Genomic DNA, 25,734 nt, shown 5'->3' on the forward strand with positions numbered 1-25,734 from the left:
CCTGTCTGAATCGCATGAGGCTTCCTGCACTGCTCTTGTGTGAATCCAGACTGAAGTCACTGGCCTGGGTTCACACAGGAGTGGTGTGGGGGAAACCGCATGCGATTTGCTGCATTCCTCTTCAACTCAGATGTGATTCTTTGCAGTGCGATTTGAGCCAATTCATGTTGTATGGGCTCAACTCGCATGGCAAAAAGGTATCAGTTTCAGTTTCGCCACGCTGCTGGCGTTGTTGGCTTGACATCGGGTCACTGTTCCACATTTTCTGCAAGTGCCCCCTGATACATCCTTTTTGGTTAGAGGTGGGATCTTTGGTGATGGGGGTGATGGGGTGCCCCTTCCGATCGACCCCCTACACTGCTTATTAGGTCTCCCTATCCCGGGCCTACCTAAAAATACAAACCGGCTGATCTCCTATATCCTATTAGCGGCCTAGAGGCTTATCCCGTTATGCTGGTTGTCTGGCGCAACCCCCCCCCCCCCCCCCCGGCCTAGATTTCTCCAACTGGTGTCCGAGATACGGAGAATGGAGTACCTGACGGCCTTGGTGCATGACTTGGTTTCCCAGTTTGATAAAGTCTGGGAACCCTGGGATCGGTCGGAATTTGGGGCTCCCCTGTCTGTACACCCTTAACGGCTGCAGCTGCCGGTGGTAGCACCTCCTTCCCGGCTTCTACTCCCATCTTTCCCCGTCCCATTAACTCTCTCTATGTATTAGTCCGGGTAACCCACTCCCCCACCCTGAGATTCACCGTGATGCTCTTATGGATGTTTTTGTCATGGTTATGCAATAGAGTTGGTCTGCTTACCTGTTTCCATGTGTTCATCTCTAGAGACCAGCCGACCCTCACCTGACTGCTTTTGTAATCTATCCTCTGGCATGACTCCACCCTAGCTCCTATCAGAGAACTCTATATATGTGCACTGCAGGCCAGCCCTGCTGATCAACCATTGTGTATTCCTTTGTGTGTTAGCGTCCTGTTACCTGCCATGTGCTCTTCTGTTGTTCCGTTACCGACTTTGGCGTGTCTTTGACTATCCCTGTTTGCCTGTGATCCTGACCTTTTGGCGTGTCCCTGACTATTCCTGTCTGCTTGTGGCCCCGACCTTGGCTTTGTCCCTCACCATCTCTATCCTCCTATTGCCTACTGTGGGTGTGAGCTGGAGCCAGTTGCAGCCAAGTCCATCTCACCACCAGAGGCGCAGGTGAACACCTGCTGGCTCTTAGACTCCGCGCCCCAGGGTATCTTACGCTCTAACCCCGTGGGACCTGTCTCCCTTCCGCAGCAGTCAGCCGTAGGGTCCACAACCTTGCGGTGCACTCCTGATCCCTACGGTGTGCATCTGTCACCTCACCTCAAGGTGACCTGACAGTTTTGTTGCTTTGTCTCTCTCTGGCCTCCGGCCTGTCATATGGATTTTTTGCCTTTCACAAACTGTATGCTATTTACTTTAACTGTTATAGATATGCAGTTCACTTTTGTGTCTGCATTTGTGGACATTAATACCTAACCTCTCTAGTTGAAGTTTATGTTATAATCTATGTTTACTCCTGCTTATTGAGTATTTCATTGCTCGATTATATTGTACTTGCTTTGAAATTTAATAAAAATACAATAAAAAAAAAAAAAAGGTACCAGTTTCAGGTATTGGAGTTTGCGCCGGTACGAGTACTCATGCAAATTACTCAGTATCTGTACTGATACCGATACCGGTGCAACCCTAATTCATGCAAATGTCAGGGGTTTGGCTTGTAGTCCAAATATTGGTTGCAGCCTCTGAACACTTTGCATGTTCTTTAAACTAAACTAGACACCTGGAATGGCAGGACTGCAGGCAGTAGGACCAGCTGTACAAAAACCAACGTGACAGATGAGCTTCATAATTAAAACAGATTTATTCTTTTTTATTATTACAATTTTACTCATTCTGTGCGTTTCTTTGTTATATAACATGCTTGTACATTTTCATGATTCTCTTTCAAAAAACCCAGATAACATGACTTCTCCACCGCCGTTCCTGAACAAACGAAGATGTCTGTGTTTTTCTGATATGTACCAGTTTTTGATCACGACTCTAAGCCTTGCATCAGGTTCTGTGCTATAATAGAAGGACATCTCGTGGTCATCGTTAGATCTTAACTGCTTGATTTCTAAAGTGTCAGAATTGTCAATGTAGACCAGGTCCTCTTTTCCATCCATGGCAAAGTTGTTTATCATTTTTGTGCCGGTGGCATCTATGAGGTTGTACACATCTTTCCCTTCTCCTCCATGAAGAACGTCATATCCTCCCATTGGCTGGATAAGATCACTGCCTCCTGCACCGTTGAGGTAATTGTCGCCATCGTTTCCTATAAGAATGTCGGCATAGCTGGTACCCAGTATATTCTCCATCCCAAAGTAGAGGTCTCCCTCTGCGTCAGCGCCTGACCCGAACCTGAGATGCAAATTGACAAACACACCGGATTTACTATTGATGTCTCCTAAGAACAATAAGGTATCTGATCCTGTGCCTCCATACACTGTATCAGCTCCTGGACCTGGATAGATAAGGTCGTTCCCTGCTTCACCCAAGATGAGGTCATCTCCTTCACCTCCATGGATTTGGTCATCTCCAGGTCCACCTGAAAGGTAATCTTTCCCACTGGACCCTTGGAGAACATCATTCCCATCTTCACCATAGAGTACATCTGTATTTTTGCCCCCAATAATTGTGTTATTCAAAGCATTGCCATCAATGAAGTTTCCTTCCTGGAGAGATCCATATACGGTTGTTAAAGAATGAAAAATTCCCTCTGAGAGATTGAGATGCAACTCTTTATTGAGAAGCCTGTAGTCTGAAAATAAAGGCTGAATCTCTAAGGTGTCCTTTGAAAAGGTGAACCACACATCATTGGTCTGCACTATCAAATGTCTGTAAATTTCATGTTCGCCAAACAAAAGAAGGCGGCAGCGCCATTTGGCAACTGATGGGGCAGTTAACACTATTTGCTTAATTGATGAAGCAGTTGTTTCCATTGTGTACCGAATATCTCTAAAGCTGATATCAAGAACAAGATAATCCACTTTGTAGTCAGTGGCATAATTGTCAATGTCATAATTGCCTTCATAATTTTTTCTTAGTAGGTAGGTATCTCTGCCATCTCCACCAAATAACAATGCTCCATTTGTCCCTGGGTCAATATAGTTGTCCTTTTCATTCCCAATTATTTTAATGTATCTAGGCGGCCCAAATATCTTGGTTGCCCCTTCATATATGCCAAAGATGGTGTCAAAAACATCCATAGGTAATGTATCTCTGGAATTATCTATGGAATATATAACGGGTTCGGTTCCATTGGGAATGCTAAAGATTACTCCATCTTCTGTCTGAATCTGTAAATGTCTGTTCTGTTCTGATTTGAACCAATTTTCTAATACAATTTTGCAATTTTCACTACTAATGTCAAGAGAAGAAGATACAATTCTAAATCGATGCATTTGCAATATATGTATTGGTTTTTGGAATCTCAGTTTGCTGTATTTCTCCTTAACATAAAGAATATCCATTGCACCATCCTCTGCATAATTATTAATGTGGATGGTATTTGAGCCACACTCAATGATATACGTGTCACTACCATCTCCTCCCAATAAATTGCCTCCACCTCGTCCTTTTTTAATGAAGTTTGCTCTACTATTTCCGTGAATTGTATCAAAGTGTGAGGAGCCAATCACAGTCATTATGTGTTCATTTCCTGGAATGGAATTTAAGTTAATATTTACTCCTTCTTTAGAGTCACTATAGTCTAGAATCAGTGGGCTGATTTCTGGCTCTGCCGTTGTATTGGAAACCTGAAACACTATTAAATCTTTGGTTTTGAATATGATGTGTTGCCATTGCCATCCTCTCTTCCAGTCCTTGATGATGACACAGATCTTCAAATTAGAGTCCCATATCTTCAGAGAATACGGGAATTTTATAGCAACTTTCAGGCTTTGAAAAATTACAGGCAACTCAACTATATCCATTTGGTCATCATTTGCAAAATTATCAATGATGTCACAGCTCCCCTTTTCTTGTATAATATACATGTCTTTTCCCTCGTGACCAGAAATGGTATTTGCCCCACCTCGTCCCAGAATCACATTGTTCAGTTGGTTTCCGTTTATAATGTCATCGTAGTCTGTTCCTATGACAGAGACTACAGTTTCCCAAGGGGAGTTTTGCAGGTCAATGTTTCTGGCAGAATCTTGATTGGAGAAATCCAGAGTCACGGGCAGTAAATCAACGTTTCCACTCAACTGGACTTTTCCAGCATTAAATAAAATTCCATCTGAACTTTTAAAGCTCATATGCTGGTATTCTTCTCCGAGAAACCATTTTTTAATCTGTATTTCATGAAGATTGTTGTAAAAAAGCTTGAGATCGTTTCCTATTTTTCTAGCATTTATTTGTGGAAATGTGACGTTGAAAACTAAAAGGTCCATCAATTTGTCGGTTGCTTGATTGCAAATCTCAGTTTTCCCTCCATCAAGGGGAATGTAGTACATGTCTTGACCATTCCCACCATGGACAAAGCTCATCTGTGGACCTAAAAAAAATATATCATTGCCATCTCTCCCATAAAGCTCATAATGATATTTATCAAGAGTGTAAGAAAGGCCTTTGATGATATTTTGTTGCACAGCAAAGAAGCGGTTGGCTTTGGCATTGCCTATGTAGGTGCCATATAATGATCTGTCATCTGGAGTCATAGAAGAAATGACCTCCTCTGTTTTTATAGGAATGAACCACAAAGCGGTTGCAGTTTTCTGTTGCATTTTAATATTTACAGCTTCTCCGATTCCCAGAACAAAATCTTCAGTTTCACAGTCTTTCTCAAACCAGATCTCTTTTGCATTTTTTTGCGATGTAACAGGATCAGTCAAGGTAACGATCATCGAACGGTGGTCTGTCAGCTCAACTCTTAGGTTCCCACCATAGGCGGACTTTTCCCCTTGAGTAAAGTCTATCTTTTTGTGGCATGCACCCCCATCCTTTTCATCTAAGACCTTAAAGTAATTTTCAGCAGTTTGTAGCTCATGCAGTGTGTCCATGCTCTTTCTATGCTCCTCTTCTAGGCTGTAAACATTATAAATTATTCCAAATATATTTATCTGTTTCAGTACATCCAGAAAACTGTTGGCTACATCTCTTATGGCGAGACCAACCCCTTTAATAACAGCCACAAATTTGTCCAATGGACCGGCATCTGGAGGTAACGCATCAAGCTCATGCCTAATTTCATGAAAGAGCGGATCAATACCTAGACGTATTATAGTTAAAGCCACAGTTACTGGAAGCATTTCCGGACCAGCCAGGGCTGTGATAAATATGGTGCCATCAAGCACCGCGTCCGCTATTCCTATTGGACTGTCTTGCTTGAGATCCTCGTATATATTAAAGGCAGTAAAAGCAGCTGAGAGGACGGGAACTTCTCTAGCAATACTACCAGCTTTAGACATAACACTTGTGAACTCTTCGGCTGCAGTTTCCTCTAGATGTGTAGAGATCCTGGCTATTGATTTTTGGGCACTGTTACCAACAAAATCATTAACTGCTGCATTAATACCAGTCAGTTCGGATACTCCGTGCACACCCTGTGCCAACATGACGCCTCCTTCCCATTTCCGTCCCTCAGCAAACATTTGGTTTGCAGCTTGAAAACCCACCAAAGTTCCGTAGATTCCCAAGGCGTGATTTATTTTCCCGGAGACCGAATGGCTTTCTCCAAAATATGAATCTAATACACCTTCTGAATTTAAAGTGTCCTTCATATCAGGCATTAAAATCTCCTTGGTTTCTGAAGGGTTTTGCTTGTTTTGCAAAACTATCTTGACACCTTCTCCATATCTCTCAACCAACTTCGTTTTCTGGTATTTGGACAGATCCTCTGGTGATTGTTCTTTAATTTTTTCAGTTATTTTCTCTACAAGTTGTTTCCCGTCTTCCATCATCTTTAAGTGGAACTCTGTCTCAAGAGAATCTTTTCTCCCTTGCTCTTCAATGGCTAGAAGATCATTTCTTATATCTTCAGATAAAGCCCTTTGCTGTGGTCTCTTGAAATGTATTGTTTCTAGTGGTTTAATCACATTCTCCATGTTTGCTTTTACCACATCTAATGTCATGTCCTTTGCTTCTGAATGACCTTGTGCTAAATTTCTCTCAATGTAATGTTCTCCGTTTTTGAAAATTGTCCATCGCTTGATAACAGACAGAGTTTCCTCCCTGATTTGCTCCTTTATGTTCTGATCACTTGTCTCGTAGTCTAGTCCTATAGCAGCGTGATTTCCTGACCATGTCAACCCTCTTGTCATCGGGTTGTGGTAACTAAACTGACTCCATGTCGAGTGCAGATCCCACAGTTGGCGATTAGTGATAAACATATCCGGGTTTCTGACAGCCTCGGATACATGGGTAGCCAGAACAGCCATTCCATCATAAGGATTAATCTTCCCGATTTTATCTTGCTGGCCACTGACCCATAGTTTTGCCATGTGCACAAAATCCTTACCATTTATCATCTTTTTAATTTCTCCATAGGCAACATGACCTTGGTTTTCCGCTCTATTTCTAATCTCTCCAATATGTTCTGAGACTTCTGAGATGTGATTTTGGTCTGTTGTCCCATACAGGTTCACATAAAAGTCATTCATATTTATACTGTAGATGTAATGTTTAAAACGAAAATACTTTACCAATTTTTCCATTTTACCTTCAATTGTTTCTCGACAAGTCCTGATATTTCTAAATTTGTTCTTTTGCGGCATCAATATTCTAGCATGTTCTTCATAAATGTAACGAGTTTCCATTTCTTTTAACTTATTCCATTCAGTTGGTACTTGTTCTTGTATTTGTCTCCATGTGTCTTTTATATTAATATTGTCATCTACTTGTATGCCATATTCCAGTAATTGCTCTTTATATTCTTTTAGCAGGTCCATTCTTTTGGAATTTGCAGTCTGTATGATTTCCTTGATATTATTTAACAGTCCATCCAGGCCTTCTACATGTGAAATTTCAAGCGTTTCAGATCCAGATTCTGTATATACAGTGAGAGTTTCTGTTTTTAGACGCGTACGGTCAACCTCCGATCCAAAACGTTGTCTTATGGAATCTTTTATAAACTGGGCAAGGTCATCATCTGTAAATCTATAGTATACATTATTTTGATCTCTATAATACAGGTCAAAGATTTGAATGTTATCTCGAGCAAGTGGGTCATACTCCACAGCGAGGTCCTGGACCTTCTGCCACTCTGGGCTTCTTCCTGTCGTATCGCTCACTTCTACCAGCTTGTTGTTGTTGTCCAGGTAGAATTTGCGCTTGTGTGCGGGGTTGTGTCTGCTCTCCCATTCCGGATTATCTGAGTCAATAGTCACTTTTCTTCCATCCTCTCCTACTATGACATCAACTGTGCGAACCGAGACCGAATCAACAGCGATTTGTCTGTTTTTCAGCTCTATCAGGAATTTTCTTACAAAGCCTTCTCCTTTCTCTCCGGCTCCCACATTACAGGAAACAAGACTTATTTCTTTAACGCTGCCTTGATTTGAAGACCAGTGTAGAGGAGATGAATGTTCCTTAAGTTTAGCAATGACTTCTGCCAGCTGATAGGCTGTTTTCCCACCAACAGACACCTCTCCTCCTCTCTGCCCTCCGTGTCCCACCACAGTAAGTTTGGTGTTCTCAGTTATCTCAATAGTATTGGTTCCTTTAGATTTCAATGCTCTGAGCTGTCCAGATTGCTCATCTAGTTCCAGAAGGCTTTTTGAACGCCCCCCTGCCATTTCCTTATTGTACAAGGAGTCGGCAGCAGTTTGGACGGTGCCATCTGAATCAAGTTGGATAATAATTTGGTGGTCATAAGCATCCAGCTGGGGTATTTCTTCAAAATCGATGCCATGATTTCTGCTCGTGGAGCTGGAAGCTACCTGTGAAAATCACACATGTGAATGAGATGAGGCTTCTAAAAAGACTGCACAATAAAATATAAGCTTGGTTTTTATTTTATTATTCTTGAAAATGGTGAATGCACATGGAATTTAAAGTGGTTGTAAACCCTTACAAACCACTATGACCTACAGGTAAGCCTAGATTAAGGCTTACCTGTAGGTCCAAGAAATATCTCCCAAACCTATACGGTTTAGGAGATATTTGCCCGAAGACGGGCACCGCTGTCTACGGCGCATGCGCCGGGGAATCACAGCGCCGGAGCAGCGAGACCCACGGAGAGCCACCAAGAAGATGGACGCTCGGAACTACAGGGGACAGCGGTGACTTCGCTGGCTCCTGTGTCAGGTAAGTGACACATAATGGGCTACTATGCGATGCGATGCGATGCATAGTAGTTCATTATGCTTTGCCTTTGCAGGGAATGAAAGAGGAAGTAAACTCATCAGGGTTTACTTCCTCTTTAATGTGTCACTGAACCCACATCATAAAAAATGATGAATAAACAGTGTATTCTATGCTGTTCATGGTCACTCATCACTACGAGATTTCTTTTCTGTACTTTGCCAAAAAACAGGTTAATCTGCTGCTCTCCATCTCCCCCTTCTGTCCATGTCCCCCAATGCAACGAGGGATTTTGCAGAGCAGTGTTGGCAGCTCTGCACATGCTCAGTTTTCAGTGAGTTTCTATGCTGACTATTTCCTTCCTATCACATCTGAGCAGCCCATGTGACTATGGAGTGACACATGTGGGCGTGTACAAAGTGCTAAATGATGATTCTGGTGTTCTGCCATCTAGAAGTGTCCGCCCCGTACTGCGCAGGAGCAGCGCTTGCCCAGTACGGTGCAGAAGGAGATTCGGAAAATCTCAGAAGATGAGCGGCGCCTGTGCCGTGAGTCGAGGTGCAATCCAAGTGGACATAGGGCTGCACATATTAGAGGGCCCCTCGCGGGCTTGCTTCGCTCGCCACGCTTTGGGCTTGGGTTTTTATTCTAACTCTATATCCACTTGGATGGTGGGGCTAGAACCTGGACTCACAGCGCAGTGCCACTCATCTTCGGCTATTTTCGGTGTGTCCTGTGTACTGCGCATGTGCAGTACACAGCGGACACTATCCGATGGGGGACATTATGTGATAGTACACCGGCCCCTTACCATGTGATCAGCTGTCAGCCAATGAAAACAGAAGTCGGTAATTGGCTTGTGTAAACAGGACATAGGTCCTGCACAAGGAGAACCACTGCCGCCTCATCAGTGCCCAACAGTGTCACCTACCAGTGCCACCTAAGAGTGCCCATAATTACTGCTAAGCAGTGCCCAGCAATGCCACCTACCAGCGCCCACCAATTCTACCCATAAGTGCCACCTATCAGTGTCACCTACGAGTGCCTAGAAGTGCCCATCGGTGACACCTATCACAGTCCATCAATGCATATCAAGGAGGAAAATTACCTGTTTACAAATTTTTAGAATAAACTATGAAAACTGTTTAGCAAAAAATAACCCCCCCCAGTGGTGATTAAATACCACCAAAAGAAAGCTCTATCTGTGTGAAGAAAATGAAAACAATGTCATACGAGTACAGTGTTGCATGACCGCGCAATTATCATTCAAATTGTGACAGCACTGAAAGTTGAAAATTGGCCTGGGCAGGAAGGGAGTGAAAGTGCCTGGTAGGTAAGTGGTCAAAACCGTTTATTGATATTATTTCGATTATTTTTGTGATTTCAAATCGCACTGCACCGCAGAGGTGATCAAATACCACCAAAAAAAAGATCGAATTGTGGGAAAAAAAGAACCTCAATTTTATATGGGTACAGCGTCGCATGGCCGGGCACATTGTTAAATTAATGCAGTCTCATATTGTTATAACTTAAGGGTTCCACATGTACTGTCACTTTAAGGCTGGCTCCACCCAGGAGTGATGACAAGGGTCAAGGGGCATAGTAGCCATCTTAGAGCACATGTAAGGAGCATAATAAGATGTACTGTCCTGAGATGCATGTTGCAGTGTACACTGAGTACTGAAATAAACATCCATTGTTCCAGACCAGAGTCTTGTGTCTCTCACAACTCAGAGGATATAACAGTGGCAACGAGGATGGGATTTACAAAGAGTCTATCAGTCTGAGAGAGAGACAAAGACATTGTGGATTGTCACCTGGATTAAAGCAATCACAGATCCCAGCTGGAATATGTTATTGATCGGGACATTAAAGAGGAAGTAAACCCTGATGGGTTTACTTCCTCTTTCATTCCTTGCAAAGGCAAAGCATAATGGACTACTATGCATCGCATCGCATAGTAGTCCATTATGTGTCACTTACCTGACACAGGAGCCAGCGAAGTCACCGCTGTCCCCTGCAGTCCGGCGCATCCATCTTCTCGGTGGGGTCTCGCAGCTCCACCGCTGTCATTTGGCGAAGCCGCGATGACGTCAATCCCGCGCATGCGAGCCGACACGCGCGGCATCTCCGTCGTTGAAGATGCCGTGCTCAGTGCGCCTGGCAGTGCCCGTCTTCGGGCAAATATCTCCTAAACCGTATAGGTTTAGGAGATATTTCTTGGACCTACAGGTAAGCCTTAATCTAGTCTTACCTGTAGGTCAAAGTGTGTTGTAAGGGTTTACAACCACTTTAAGTGAATTTGATGGAGAACAGACATCCTGGAGCTCCTGGGTTGAGAGACTGGAACAGTATTTCAGTGCAAATGCCATCCCAGGTGAAAGGCAAGTAGCAGTATTTCTGACAGTGGTTGGTGCTCAGACATGACACTCTAAAGCCCCGTACACACTATCAGATTGTCTGCTGAGTTTTTCCTTCAGATTTACCAAAACCATGTAGTAGAAGGGCCTGCCTGATTGCATACACATTGAAACTCCTAAGGTTTGACCTCATATTATATGGTTTTGGTAAATCTGAAGGAAAAACTCAGAAGACAATATGATAGTGTGTACGGGGCTTTAGGGATCTCCTTTTCCCTGTAAAACCAGCAACTAAGACATTGGCAGAGCTCCTGACACTGTTAGAGGGTCACTTCCAGCCTAAACCACTATAGATTGCAGAAAGATTTCGTTTTTATCAGAGGCAGCAGCCAGGTGAAGAAATTAAAGCTTATGTGCTCGTCCTTCGCAGACTAGCCTCTACCTGTTCTTTTGGGGAGTACCTACCTACTGCACTGAGGGATAAGTTTGTCATGGGACTGAATTGTGACTCTAGCCAAAAGAGACTGTTAACAGAGAAAGACCTTACCCTTGCAAAGGCAATTGAGATAGCTTCAATGATGGAAATGGCTGTGAAAGATACAGAGGGGAATTGAACCCCCAGGGCAGAAGGGAAGAGATGAAACCATGGGTATCCGCAGGTAGAGGCAAGGGGGGGGGGGCAAGTGCCCCCCTCCCTGGAATCAGGGATCGGATCAGGAATGATGACCCCCATCACCCCTCTCTGTCACCCCCCTTCTCTCTCTCACCCCTGTCTTTTTCACCCCGTCTCTCTCTGTCACCCCCTCTGTCAAAGCTCCTGCCCCAACCAACGTCCAGCAGCAGCGATCATACCTTGGCTTGCTGAACTATTACCACAAATTCCTGCCAGATCTGGCACACACCTTGTTTCCATTGAACAAGCTTTTGGAGAAACACTCCAGATGGGACTGGTCAGCTGCATGCCAACGCGCTTTCGAAGTGGAAGCTGTTGGCGTCACGCATGCTTGTTCATTATGACCTCCAGAAGCCTCTGACCTTGGTTTGTGATGCCTCACCCTATGGTCTGGGGGCTGTACTGTCTCACATCTTACCAGATGGGTCAGAAAAACCAGTGGCATTTGCCTTCAGGTTTTTGACAAAAGCAGAAAGCAATTACTCTCACATTGACAAAGAGGCTCTTGCGCTTATATGTGCAATTAAGAATTTTCATCTTTACCTGTATGGTAGGGAATTCACCATACTGAAAGACCATAAACCACTCCTTCAGATCTTTAGCCCTGACAAAGGCATCTCTCAGACTACTGCAGCCTGCCTCCAACGCTATGCCTTGTTCTTGGGAGCCTACAGCTATAAAATCCAGTATGGCGGTCATGATGCCAATGCTAATGCGGGCGCAATGACCCGACTGACAGGGAGGTCAATGGACTCCTCTCCACCAGTCGAGAGTTGGCCCTGTTTCCTCCAGTGCAGAGTCGATGGGTGCCCATCCTCAACGACACTGTTGCCCTCCTGACCGGTTTCAGCTTCAAGACCGGTTACGAGACTTTCGACGGGGCCGCCGAAAGTGATCAGATGACATTGTATCTCCGCAACTTTCCCTGGAATCTTGCTCTCACATCTGGAGGCAGGAAAAGTCCTGTGCATCTCCTATGTTTGGAGGACTGTTATTGGATAGTTATTAGTTAATGTTTTGTGCCTTTTCTTGTTTTGTTGTTTTTTTTTTTATAGGGATGGATGGAAGGTGTTATACCTGAAGGGTTCCACATGTACTGTCACTTTAAGGCTGGCTCCACCCAGGAGTGATGACAAGGGTCAAGGGGCATAGTAGCCATCTTAGAGCACATGTAAGGAGCATAATAAGATGTACTGTCCTGAGATGCGAGTTGCAGTGTACAGTGAGTACTGAAATAAACATCCATTGTTCCAGACCAGAGTCTTGTGTCTCTCACAACACAGAGGATATAACACGTATCGAAATAAATGGCCTTTTATTAAGGGGGGTAGAACCTTCCAGGGCTGAAGTGTAAAACCTTCATCTTTTAGAACCACAATAATACCGCTGTAACTAAAGGAGAAAAAGGTAAAGTTGTCGACTGACCTGCTGTATTGCATTCCGATCTCCATCATTTATTGCCTCGGACCACCGCTGTAAATTTTCACCTCGGGACCTGTAAAGAAACAGCAATAAATAATTATTTTCTTAACCACTTAAGCCCCGGACCATTTGGCTGGCCAAAGACCAGAGCACTTTTTTGCGATTCAGAGCTGCCTCGCTTTAACTGACATTTGCGTGGTCGTGCAACGTGGTTCCCAAACAAAATTGACATTCTCTTTTTCCAACAAATAGAGCTTTCTTTTGGTGGTATTTGATCACCTCTGCGTTTTTTTATGTTTTGTGCTATAAATAAAAAATATTTTTTATTTTATTTTTACTTAATTTTTCACTTTTTTTTCCCTCAGTTTAGGATGATTCTTAGGACGTATTTTTCTACATATTTTTGGTAAAAAAATAAAAATCGCAATAAGCGTTTATTGATTGGTTTGCACAAAATTTATAGCGTCTACAAATAGGAGATAGTTTTATGGCATTTTTATAATTTTTTTTTTTTTTACTAGTAATGGCGGCGATCAGCGCTTTTTTATTGTGACTGCGACATTATGGCGGACACATTGTATAATTTGGACACAATTTGGGACCATGCTAAAAAATTGAATTGATTACTGTAATGTGACTGGCAGTGAAGGGGGTTAACCATTGGGGTGGCATTATAGGGGTTAAGTGTGTCCTAGGGAGTGATTCTAACTATGGGGGGGAGGGGCTGTGTGGGACACGACACCGATCACTGCTCTCGATTACAGGGAGCGGTGATCTGTGTCCTGTCACTAGTCAGAACAGGGAGATGCTTGTTTACATCGGCATTTCCCCGTTCTTCCTCTCCGTGAGACGATCGCGGGTATCCCCGCGGACTCAATCCTGCTCACGGAGCTCCCGACAGGTGCGCGTGCCAGCAAGCCACCTCTTAGAGGGCAACATACAGGTACGTTAATCTGCCTGTAGGTGCCCCTTTGCCGCAGTATATCTACGTGAGGCGGTCAGGAAGCGGTTAAAGTGGTAGTAAACCTCTAGAAACAAACAAACAAAAAAAAAACCTGCAAGACAAAAAGGCATAATGAGCTAGTATGCATAGCATAGCATACAGTTGCTGGATGGAGCCCCCCCCCCCCCCCCCAAGCACCCGGAGCGGAAGATCGGCTGTGACCTAAAAACCCTTCTAAGCAATGTACTGCAGAAAAGATACCCGTGTACCAGGACCTTCTGGGCTGCGTCGGGTTCCCTTCCACCTTGATCCTGCGAATAATAGATGAATTGGGGGGGGGGGGGGGGAATGCATAAATTAGTGAAAACGAATCCCAAGGAGTTACCAACGCATCCATCCTGTATGCGATTGGGCACTGCGTCGCTTTAACTGACAATTGCGCGGTCATGCGACGTGGCTCCCAAACAAAATTGACGTCCTTTTTTTCCCACAAATAGAGCTTTCTTTTGGTGGTATTTGATCACCTCTGCGGTTTTTATTTTTTGCGCTATGAACAAAAATAGAGCGACAATTTTGAAAAAAACGCATTATTTTTTACTTTTTGTTATAATAAATATCCCCCAAAAATATATAAAAAAACATTTTTTTCCCTCAGTTTAGGCCGATACGTATTCTACTACATATTTTTGGTAAAAAAAATCGCAATAAGCGATTATTGATTAGTTTGCGCAAAAGTTATAGCGTTTACAAAATAGGGGATAGTTTTATAGCATTTTTATTAATAATTTTTTATTATTTTTTTTTTTTACTAGTAATGGCGGCGATCAGCGATTTTTATTGTGACTGCGACATTGTGGGGGACCCATCGGACATTTTTGACACATTTTTGGGACCACTGTCATTTATACAGTAATCACTGCTATATAAATGCACTGATTCCTGTGTAAATGACACTGGCAGTGAAGGGGTTAACCAGTGGGTGGCAGTGTAGGGGTTAAGTGTTTTTAGGGGCGTGTTACTAACTGTGGGGGGGCTGGGCTTTCATTTAGTGAACACTGATCTCTGCTCCAATCACATGGAGCAGAGATCAGCGTCACTAGTTGCTAGGCAGAATGGAGAAATGTTGTTTACAACGGCATTTCTTCATTCGGCCGCTCCGTGAGACGATCGCGGGTATGCCCGCGGCGATCGAGTCCGCGGGTCCCACGACCGGACTTACGGGGGTCCCGACCAGCTCGGGAGCGCGCCGCCAGTGGTGCGCTCCCGATGGCAGGGCAGCAAATTTAAAGGGACGTACATGTACGCCCATTTGCCTGCCCGTGCCATTCTGTCGGCGTACATCGGCGTGCGCTGGTCGGCAAGTGGTTAAAGATTGCTGTTCACAAGTGCAAACCATCCAACTTGAAGGAGCCGGAGATGTTTTGCAAGGAGGAGGAATGGGCAGAAATCCCAGTGGTGAGATGTGGGAAGACTCATAGAGACTTATCCAAAGAGACTTGGAGCTGTGATAGCCGCAGAAGGCGGCTCTACAAAGTACTGACTTCAGGGGGGTGAATAGTTCTGCACATCGACCTTTTGTGTTATTTTGTCCTATTTGTTGTTTGCTTCACAATAAAAATAAATAAATTATCTTCAAAGTTGTAGACGTGTTCTGTACATTAAATGATGCAAATCCTCAAACAATCCATGTTATTCCAGGTTGTGAGGCAACAAAACACGAAAAATGCCAAGGGGGGTGAATACTTTTGCAAGGCACTGTGTATATATATATATATGTAATTATTTTTTTTTAAATAATAAAAAAAAAGTTTTATACTACACTCTGCGCCCTCTTCTTTTGTTTTGTATGGTGCTGACAATGTACACAGCACTTTACAAACTGTACATTTACATCAGCTCCTTTCCCCCAAGGAGATCACAGTCTAAGGCGCTTATCTCACATGCGTACTTACACATACTAAGCCCGGGGCTGGTGCTGCCCCCCCCCCCCGGTTCCACCCCTTTTTACCCTACCCATGTAAACCCCAACTTTTTAATGAAGTGCCCATCAAATGCAGCCTCACCAGCGCCCATCAAATGCAGCCTCACCAGCGCCCATCAAATGCAGCCCCACCAGCGCTCCCATCAATTGCAGCCCCACCAGCGCTCCCATCAAATGCAGCCCCACCAGCGCTCCCATCAAATGCAGCCCCACCAGCGCTCCCATCAAATTCAGCCTCACCGGCGCCCATCAAATGGAACCTCACCAGCACCCATCAATGCAGCCCCACCAGTGCCCATCAATGCAGCCCCACCAGTGCCCATCAAATGCAGCATCACCGGTGCCCATCAAATGCAGCCTCACCAGCGCCCATCAAATGTAACCTCATCAGTGCAGCCCCACTAGCACCCATCAAATGCAGCCTCACCCGCGCCCATCAAATGGAACCTCACCAGCACCCATCAATGCAGCCCCACCAGCGCCAATCAAATACAGCCTCACCAGCGCCCATCAAATTCAGCCTCACCAGCGCCCATCAAATTCAGCCTCACCAGCGCCCATCAAATTCAGCCTCACCAGCGCCCTTCAAATGCAGCCTCACCAGCGCCCTTCAAATGCAGCCTCACCAGCGCCCATCATATGGAACCTCACCAGCGCCCATCATATGGAACCTCACCAGCGCCAATCAAATGCAGCTTCACCAGTGCCCATCAAATGCAGCCTCACCAGCGCCCATCAAATGCAGCCTCACCAGCGCCCATCAAATGCAGCCTCACCAGCGCCCATCAAATTCAGCCTCACCAGCGCCCATCAAATGCAGCCTCACCAGCGCCCATCAAATGCAGCCTCACCAGCGCCCATCAAATGCAGCCTCACCAGCGCCCATCAAATGCAGCCTCACCAGCGCCCATCAAATGCAGCCTCACCAGCGCCCATCAAATGCAGCCTCACCAGCACCCATCAAATGCAGCCTCACCAGCACCCATCAAATGCAGCCTCACCAGCGCCCATCAAATGCAGCCTCACTGGTGCCCATCAAATGCAGCCTCACCAGCGCCCATCAAATGTAGCCTCACCAGCACCCACCAAATGCAGCCTCACCAGCGCCCATCAATGAATGTTTGCTTGGTTCCATTCATTCGGCAGTCAGGACACAGATACAGTGCTCCACCGCCACTGCGCCTCTGACACTATGTGAGAACAGAGAGGTGGCTGCCTGCTGATTCTAAGACTTAATTGCTTGCTGCAGAGAGAAGAGAGTAGGAACACCAGGGGTCGGGCGCCATAGGCGGCTGCCTAGTTTACCTAGTGGTAGCACCGGATCTGTCTAAGGCTATATTAGACTGGAGCCAATGATCCTACCAGCAGGTATCCATAAAATGATGTGGGACACGGTGGTGAACCCCCCCCCCCCAAGAAATCTGCAAACCACATACTGTACATGTAAATGGAGAGACGGACAGGGCAGGTACGTGACTCAACACATCACATTTGCCATTACACCTACCGGAGATCTTCTGGTCTACTTTCATGGCTGGAAACAACAGATCTGACGTGTTCCAAGTTCTGAAAATTTTGGGGTACTGCAAACAAAACATGAATAGTGAGAAAAAGACAAAAAATATAAAAGTGATTGTAAAGCTTTGATTTTATTTTTTTATTTTTTAAATAACGAACATGTCATACTTACCTCCTGTGTGTAAGGGTTTTGCACAGAGTGGCCCCCGATCCTCCTCTTCAGGGGTCCCCCAGTGGTGCTCCTGCCTCCTCCTGTTAAGTGCCCCCACGGAGAAGCGCTTTCCATGGCGGGCACACGCTCCTGTGTCCTGCTGCTGCGTCCATTGACACAGACAGCAGGACTCGCCGCCCCCCCCCGACTCCCGTGTCATTGGATTTGAGTGACAGCAGCAGGAGACAATGGATTGTCACTGGAACCATCGGGTTCATGTAAGTAAAAGGGGGGCTCTCGGGGGTGGGGGGGGGAGGGGGGTGCAGCACAGATGGTTTTTCACCTTAATGTATTAAGGTTCCAGCCGGCAAAATTTTTTTTTTAAAGTCAGCATCTACAAATACTGTAGCTGCTGACTTTTAATAAGGACACTTCCCTGTCTAGGGATCCCGCGATGTTGGCCTCCCCATCCATCGGCTCAGGTGCAGGCGCCGCCATTCTAACTAAGGGAAACTAGCAGTGGAGCCTTGCGGCTTCACCGCCCATTTCCTACTGCACATGCACGAGTCACGCGGCGCTTTGTGAATGGCTGGCTTGTCTTCTGTCACACGCACAGGTCCCAGAAGACAGCGGGGGGGGGGGGGGGGGGGGCGTGGGGCTCACCGCACAAAAGAATATGGCGACCTGAGCCGCGGCCCGGATGGATCGGAAGTATACTATGTACTTCATAAAAGGGTAGGAAGGAAAAAAACATTTTTTTTTTCAATATCCAAAAAACGAGGGGTGGAGTGGGAATTGTAATGGTTTTGCACAGAGCAGTGGCATCCCAAGAGGGGGGGCGCGGGGGTGCGGTCCGCCCCAGCTGCCTTCCTAATGAGCGGGCTCCCCTGCACTTTCCCAGCTTTGCACAGAGCAGACCCGATCCTCCTCTTCTCAGGTCCACCCCCAGTGACAGGATAAGGTCATCTTGAGCCTGGGGTTAACATGCCAAACTGGAATCCCACCCCCCCCCCCCTGACAAAGATGTATGAGCATTATGCGTTAGCAAAAATGCCCCCACAAAAACACTGCATAAGCTTACCCCTAAACATAAATTTCCCCTCCCCCAGTACAAGCCTGGCCCACTGTTGAAATCCCCCCTCTCAGCACAAATCTTTGCCTCTCAATCCTCCAAATGTGCCCCCCTCCCAAAAAAAAAAAAAAATCACATACTCTTCCCCTAATATTACACATCTCCACCCCTCCTTCAATTCCCTCCGTTCCAGCACACATTAGCCCCAAATTCCCACACTCCTAGCGTGAATCTTCTTCCCCCCATTCCCCCTCCCAACACAAATCCTCCTAAATCACCACTCTTAACACCCCCCCACAAATTTCCCCAACTAGAACAATACTTACCCCCTGCAGCCCCCCCCCCAAACTCCCCCTTCCAACACACATTCCCCCTAATCTCCTTGTGGTACCCTTCCACCTCGCATGATACCACAGTGCCCAGGGCAGCCATCCCTTCTGCCCACCCCTTGTCCTGGCCCTGTGAGATGTTACCCCCCCTTTGTGTTCTCTGAGTGGCCTAGATCCATCTGATAAGATCCTCTATCAACCTGCATTTCAAGAAAGCCAAACATTAAACCCAGCTCCTCCATCGTATTTTGTTGTACATCTGGATGGTGGAGCCCGTGATGGTTCCAAGGCTGCTGATAACAATCCAGCTCCATTCCATTCATGATTACAGTGGGGAGGTTCTGATGAGGACTGAAATCAGGAACTCACTCCGGGTCCTCGTTCTCACTGAACACGGCTCTGAAATCCTGTGACTTCACCTGAACTCAATTTCAAAGCCGCATTTCAGTCCGACTCTGAGGGGGCAACTTGAAAGACATCTGTGTGGGCATCCCAACTTGCAAAAACTCATTACAGGGAGGCGACGCTTCGCACAGTGGCGGAACTACCGCCATAGCAACACATGCGGGCGCTATGGAGCCTGCAGTCAAGTGGGGCCCGGTGAGGACAGGCGGCGCGGCTCCGTGGGTGATAGCGGGCGGCCCGCGGCTCCACGGGTGGTCCGCGGGCGAGAGCGGGCGGCTCCCCGGGTGAGAGAGTGGGCGTGAGCGGGCTGGCCAATCAGGGAGCTGACGGGCCGGGACCATAGAGATGACATCTCTCACTGCCCGGCGCCCGCCCTGCATCCCTGCAGTGCAGTTTTCCCCTCACTGTGCAGGCAGCCAGGAAGCAGAGAGATGACATCATCTCTCTGCTGCCTGACTATCTGCTGCCTGACTCTGTGACAGAGCAAGTGACAATCCATAATGTGTGGCAGGCGACATGTCAAGTGACAACCGGGACATGGCAAGTGACAATCTAATGTGTGGCAGGTAACGTGGCAAGTGAAAATCCGTGACGTGGCAAGTGACAATCCATAATGTGTGGCAGGTGACGTGGCAAGTGACAATCCGTAATGTGTGGCAGGTGATGTGGTAAGTGACAACCTGGATGTGGCAAGTGACAATCCGTAATATGTGGCAGGTGAAGTGGCAAGTGAAAATCCGTGACATGGCAAGTAACAATCCGTAATGTGTGGCAGGTGACGTGGCAAGTGGCAATCCGTAATGTGTGGCAGGTGACGTGACAAGTGACAACCCGGGATGTGGCAAGTGACAATCCATAATGTGTGGCAAGTGACAATCTGTAATGTGTGGCAAGTGGCAATCTAGGACGTGGCAAGGGACAATCCGTGATGTGTGGCGAGTGACAATCCGGGACGTGGCAAGTGGATAATCCGCAACATGTGGTAGGTGACATTCTGCAACGTGTGACAAGTGACAATCTGCACCTGGTGGCAGGCGACGTGGCAAGTGGACAATCCACAACGTGTGGCAGGTGATGTGACAAGTGACAATCCTTAATGTGTGGCAAGTGACAATCCAGGACGTGGCAAGTGACAATCCATAATGCGTGGCGTGGCAAGTGACAATCTGGGATGTGGCAAGAGGACAATCCGCAACATGTGGCAGGTGACATTCTGCAACGTGTGACAAGTTAAAATCTGCATCTGGTGGCAGGCGACATGGCAAGTGACACGCTCAGGGATCCCACTGATTTTTCATTATGGTGAGTTGAACTATTTTGTTTTATATAACAGAAGAGAAATTGGTTAGAAGGCCTGGAGGTCAGCAATGTGTTCCCTTCAGGGGCTGCATAGAGTATACTGCATACTTTGTTGTTAAAAATTAATATAAGCCGTTGCCTGGGTACTGTGCCACATGGGTGTGGTAGTCTGTTGTTGAATGGCATTAGTTATTTTTTTGTGGGGGGGGGCCCATACAACATTTTGCTATGGGGCCCTGTGATTTCTAGTTACGCCCCTGGCTTCGCACCAGCGTCAACCCCATTGGCTGGGCACACATCAGGACATGGGGCACACAGCAAGGCATGGGACACACACCAGGGCACACAGCAGGGCAAATCATGGGGCACACAGCAGGGCAAATCATGGGGCACACAGCAGGACATGGGGCACACAGCAGGGCATAGGGCACACACCAGGGCACACAGCAGGGCAAATAATGGGGCACACAGCAGGGCCCACATCAGGACATGGGGCCCACAGCAGGGCATAGGGCACACAGCAGGGCAAATGATGGGGCACACAGCAGGGCAAATCATGGGGCACACAGCAGGACATGGGGCACACAGCAGGGCATAGGGCACACAGCAGGGCATAGGGCAGGGCAAATCATGGGGCACACAGCAGGGCACACATCAGGACATGGGGCACACAGCAGGGCACACATCAGGACATGGGGCACACAGCAGGACATGGGGCACACAGCAGGGCATGGGGCATACAGTAGGGCACACAGCAGGGCAAATCATGGGGCATACAACAGGGCACACAGCATGGCACAGGGAATATCATAGGGCACACAGAGGGGCATGGGGCATACAGCAGGGCACACATCAGGACATGGAGCACACAGAAGGGCATGGGACACACAGTAGGGCAAACAGGGCACATGGGGCACACAGCAGGGCACACAGCAGAGCATGGGGCACATAATGGGGCACACACAGCAGGGCATAGGGTGCACACAGTAGGGCACACATTACGGCACTGGGCACATCATGGGACACGCAGCAAGGCACTGGGAACACAATGGAGGAAACACATCAGCAAGATCCAAGCAGCTGCTGTTTACATTACTTGCAGTCTTGCAGATCAGCGCGGGAAGTGGCCGTCATTAGACCTCTCGTGGCACACTCCTCCCTGCCGGCCCCTCCGCTCTTCTCGTCCATCCCGGGTGATGACAGATCTGGTCCCTGCAAAGCGGCTGTCATTAGACCTCTCATGGGACACTTCTTCCCGCCGACCCCTTCTTCCCTCCCGTTCACCCCAGAAGCACGTGGGGTAGACAGGAAGGAAGGAGTGTACGGCGGGGGATTAGCGTGCCACGAGAGGTCTAATGACAGCCGCTTTGCAGGGACCAGATCTACCCGTCAACTAGCTGTGATTGACGGGTGGATTGCAGGCATGGGGACCCCTATTGGCAACGTGCCACCTCATCAGCGCAGCGCTCCCGGCTCTGCCCCACCCCCTCCCCTGGGCACAGAGAAGAGACTGGGCAGCTGACCTTTTTACTATTAATATATTTGTAGAACTTTTGGGAGGTTGTCCTATCTTTTGAAATCTGTTTGTTTTGAGTTTTTGTGTCCTTGATTTCCTTTTTACATATTCTGTTATATTGTTTGTAATATTTAAACAATGATAGTGTTCCTTCATTTATATATATTGAAAAGCTCTTTTCTTATTGTTTATAACTTTTTTGTTCTGCCGCTTGAGCTGCTCTGTCTGTGGCTGAGTGACAGGTAATACGGGAGATCACCCGAGTGTCCGGGAGGCCGCAGTAAAATGCGGGAGACTTGGGAATGTCTGCCTGTGCGGATTCATGTACAGATGTCTATTGAAATCGTCCCCGAAGTCGCCAAAAGTAGTGCAGGAACTACTTTTGGAAATCAGTGAGGCGCCGCAAAGTTGGCATTGCACTGATTGGGACACGCCTATTGCCGGAAAAAGGTTCCGATTAGGCTTAGACTTATCCAATATGAATCTTACCTTCAATAGAGTCTTTTGTGGCGTCCACTCCGGGAGACGTCAGCAGCAGGAGGAGGAGCCACCACATCCCAGCGTGAGCCCGAGAAGTCTTCATGTCTGGACCGTTCTCAGCTCACCAACATCCCAATCCACAGAACTTCCGGAAAGATCCCAATCCACAGAACTTCCGGAAAGATCCCAATCCACAGAACTCCGGAAAGATCCCCCCACTCTGAATGAAGGAGCACAGGAGACATCTTTGGACAGCAGAATTGTCAATTTTGGGGGGTGGGGGGCATTAGATGTACTAGCAGATTTAGATTTACACTAAAACTGAAGCTGGACTCCCAGCTCACACTTTATAAGCAGTTACAATAACATTTTCTTTTGGGATAAAGGTTTTACATGAATAAATAAAAGCTGATCATTGTAAGCGCCCCTGCCAGTGGTAAATAGTTTATCTTAACCCTGTTAATTTGCAGGAGAGTTTGTTTTGTTGAAAAACAACAGACTTGCCAGCCGGATTACCAGGTGAAAATAGAAGAAAGCCTAAGGCCTCATGCACGCTGGACGTTAGAAGCAGCGTTGGCTGTAGAAAGCTGTAGCTGTAGAATGAGTTTTGCAGAGATTTTGCAGTAGCGTTTTTTTAGCTTTTTTTTTCTTCCCATAAAAGCTTATGGCCAAAAAAAAACCCGCTGATAAATGCGGAATAGCTCTGTTTTTCAGCCTTTTTAATCTTAACTAGAGTTGGAGCGTTTTTACGGTTGAAAAACTTCTCTTCAAGCCCGCTAGTTCTGGGGGGTTATTTCCAGTCAGAAAATGCATACTTGCCAACAGTGCCGATTTTCCCGGGACAATCCCGTTTTTTTGGACCCTCGTCCCGATCGGCAGCTGTTCCGATCAAGATCCCGGGAGTTTGCTTTTGTCCCGGGAATTTGAACTGTTTCTTGCACTGAAAGCAGCTTCTGGCTCAGAAAATATGGTTGGCGCGAGATCTCTTTCCCCGTGTGTTAAGTGGAGAGGGGAGGGGCCTCCGCTCAACGCAGCCAATTGGCTTTTCTCTTCAGTGTACAAGTAGACAATTTGCTTGTACAGTGAAGCCGGTTAGCTGCACGGATCAGAGGCACCTCTCCTCTCCACCCAACACACAGGGAAAGAGACCTGCAAATGGAGCTACCGCCAACCCTCCTGCCCCGTGGCCTGCTGCCGATAAGAGGCAGAGCCAAGGGACTCCACTGGGGACCCCTGATGCAAGGAGGGACGACGCTGCCTGGGGACCCCTGATGCAAGGAGGGACGCCGCTGCCTGGGGACCCCTGATGCAAGGAGGGACGCCGCTGCCTGGGGACCCCTGATGCAAGGAGGGACGCCGCTGCCTGGGGACCCCTGATGCAAGGAGGGACGCCGCTGCCTGGGGACCCCTGATGCAAAGAGGGACGCCGCTGCCTGGGGACCCCTGATGCAAAGAGGGACGCCGCTGCCTGGGGACCCCTGATGCAAAGAGGGACGCCGCTGCCTGGGCACACCTGATGCAAAGAGGGACTGCCGCTGCCTGGGCACACCTGATGCAAAGAGGGACTGCGCTGCCTGGGCACACCTGATGCAAAGAGGGACTGCGCTGCCTGGGCACACCTGATGCAAGGAGGGACTGCGCTGCCTGGGCACACCTGATGCAAGGAGGGACTGCGCTGCCTGGGCACACCTGATGCAAGGAGGGACTGCGCTGCCTGGGCACACCTGATGCAAGGAGGGACTGCGCTGCCTGGGCACACCTGATGCAAGGAGGGACTGCGCTGCCTGGGCACACCTGATGCAAGGAGGGACTGCGCTGCCTGGGCACACCTGATGCAAGGAGGGACTGCGCTGCCTGGGCACACCTGATGCAAGGAGGGACTGCGCTGCCTGGGCACACCTGATGCAAGGAGGGACTGCGCTGCCTGGGCACACCTGATGCAAGGAGGGACTGCGCTGCCTGGGCACACCTGATGCAAGGAGGGACTGCGCTGCCTGGGCCCACCTGATGCAAGGAGGGACTGCGCTGCCTGGGCCCACCTGATGCAAGGAGGGACTGCGCTGCCTGGGCCCACCTGATGCAAGGAGGGACTGCGCTGCCTGGGCCCACCTGATGCAAGGAGGGACTGCGCTGCCTGGGCCCACCTGATGCAAGGAGGGACTGCGCTGCCTGGGCCCACCTGATGCAAGGAGGGACTGCGCTGCCTGGGCACACCTGATGCAAGGAGGGACTGCGCTGCCTGGGCACACCTGATGCAAGGAGGGACTGCGCTGCCTGGGCACACCTGATGCAAGGAGGGACTGCGCTGCCTGGGCACACCTGATGCAAGGAGGGACTGCGCTGCCTGGGCACACCTGATGCAAGGAGGGACTGCGCTGCCTGGGCACACCTGATGCAAGGAGGGACTGCGCTGCCTGGGCACACCTGATGCAAGGAGGGACTGCGCTGCCTGGGCACACCTGATGCAAGGAGGGACTGCGCTGCCTGGGCACACCTGATGCAAGGAGGGACTGCGCTGCCTGGGCACACCTGATGCAAGGAGGGACTGCGCTGCCTGGGCACACCTGATGCAAGGAGGGACTGCGCTGCCTGGGCACACCTGATGCAAGGAGGGACTGCGCTGCCTGGGCACACCTGATGCAAGGAGGGACTGCGCTGCCTGGGCACACCTGATGCAAGGAGGGACTGCGCTGCCTGGGCACACCTGATGCAAGGAGGGACTGCGCTGCCTGGGCACACCTGATGCAAGGAGGGACTGCGCTGCCTGGGCACACCTGATGCAAGGAGGGACTGCGCTGCCTGGGCACACCTGATGCAAGGAGGGACTGCGCTGCCTGGGCACACCTGATGCAAGGAGGGACTGCGCTGCCTGGGCACACCTGATGCAAGGAGGGACTGCGCTGCCTGGGCACACCTGATGCAAGGAGGGACTGCGCTGCCTGGGCACACCTGATGCAAGGAGGGACTGCGCTGCCTGGGCACACCTGATGCAAGGAGGGACTGCGCTGCCTGGGCACACCTGATGCAAGGAGGGACTGCGCTGCCTGGGCACACCTGATGCAAGGAGGGACTGCGCTGCCTGGGCACACCTGATGCAAGGAGGGACTGCGCTGCCTGGGCACACCTGATGCAAGGAGGGACTGCGCTGCCTGGGCACACCTGATGCAAGGAGGGACTGCGCTGCCTGGGCACACCTGATGCAAGGAGGGACTGCGCTGCCTGGGCACACCTGATGCAAGGAGGGACTGCGCTGCCTGGGCACACCT

At 48.3% G+C, this 25,734-nt stretch overlaps 1 protein-coding gene across 1 annotated transcript; it reads right to left on the minus strand.

The window, feature by feature from the left end:
* Positions 1 to 1,878: 1,878 nt before the first annotated feature.
* On the minus strand, positions 1,879 to 22,661 carry LOC143927196 (uncharacterized). Its single transcript, XM_077451177.1, has 4 exons — positions 22,478 to 22,661; positions 17,206 to 17,281; positions 12,778 to 12,847; positions 1,879 to 7,955 (listed from the first exon to the last, which is right to left on the minus strand). The coding sequence occupies exons 1-4, from the start codon at positions 22,569 to 22,571 to the stop codon at positions 1,968 to 1,970; spliced, it is 6,228 nt and encodes a 2,075-aa protein (XP_077307303.1). The 5' UTR covers positions 22,572 to 22,661; the 3' UTR covers positions 1,879 to 1,967.
* Between the last annotated feature and the right edge of the window lie 3,073 nt (positions 22,662 to 25,734).

The sequence above is a fragment of the Lithobates pipiens genome, unplaced genomic scaffold (assembly GCF_037356315.1).
Source record: "Lithobates pipiens isolate NorthernLeopardFrog02 unplaced genomic scaffold, aLitPip1_a1.2 Scaffold_10, whole genome shotgun sequence".
Taxonomy (NCBI): domain Eukaryota; kingdom Metazoa; phylum Chordata; class Amphibia; order Anura; family Ranidae; genus Lithobates; species Lithobates pipiens.

What these genes read in the sequence shown, in the direction of transcription:
- LOC143927196 (XM_077451177.1), bottom strand. Translation starts at nt 22,571, where the DNA reads ATGAAGACTTCTCGGGCTCACGCTGGGATGTGGTGGCTCCTCCTCCTG. An exon ending in CACAAAAGACTCTATTGAAG is followed by an intron (nt 17,282 to 22,477) that starts GTAAGATTCATA and finishes TTTTGTTTGCAG; the next exon opens with TACCCCAAAATTTTCAGAAC. An exon ending in ATCGGAATGCAATACAGCAG is followed by an intron (nt 7,956 to 12,777) that starts GTCAGTCGACAA and finishes TGATTTTCACAG; the next exon opens with GTAGCTTCCAGCTCCACGAG.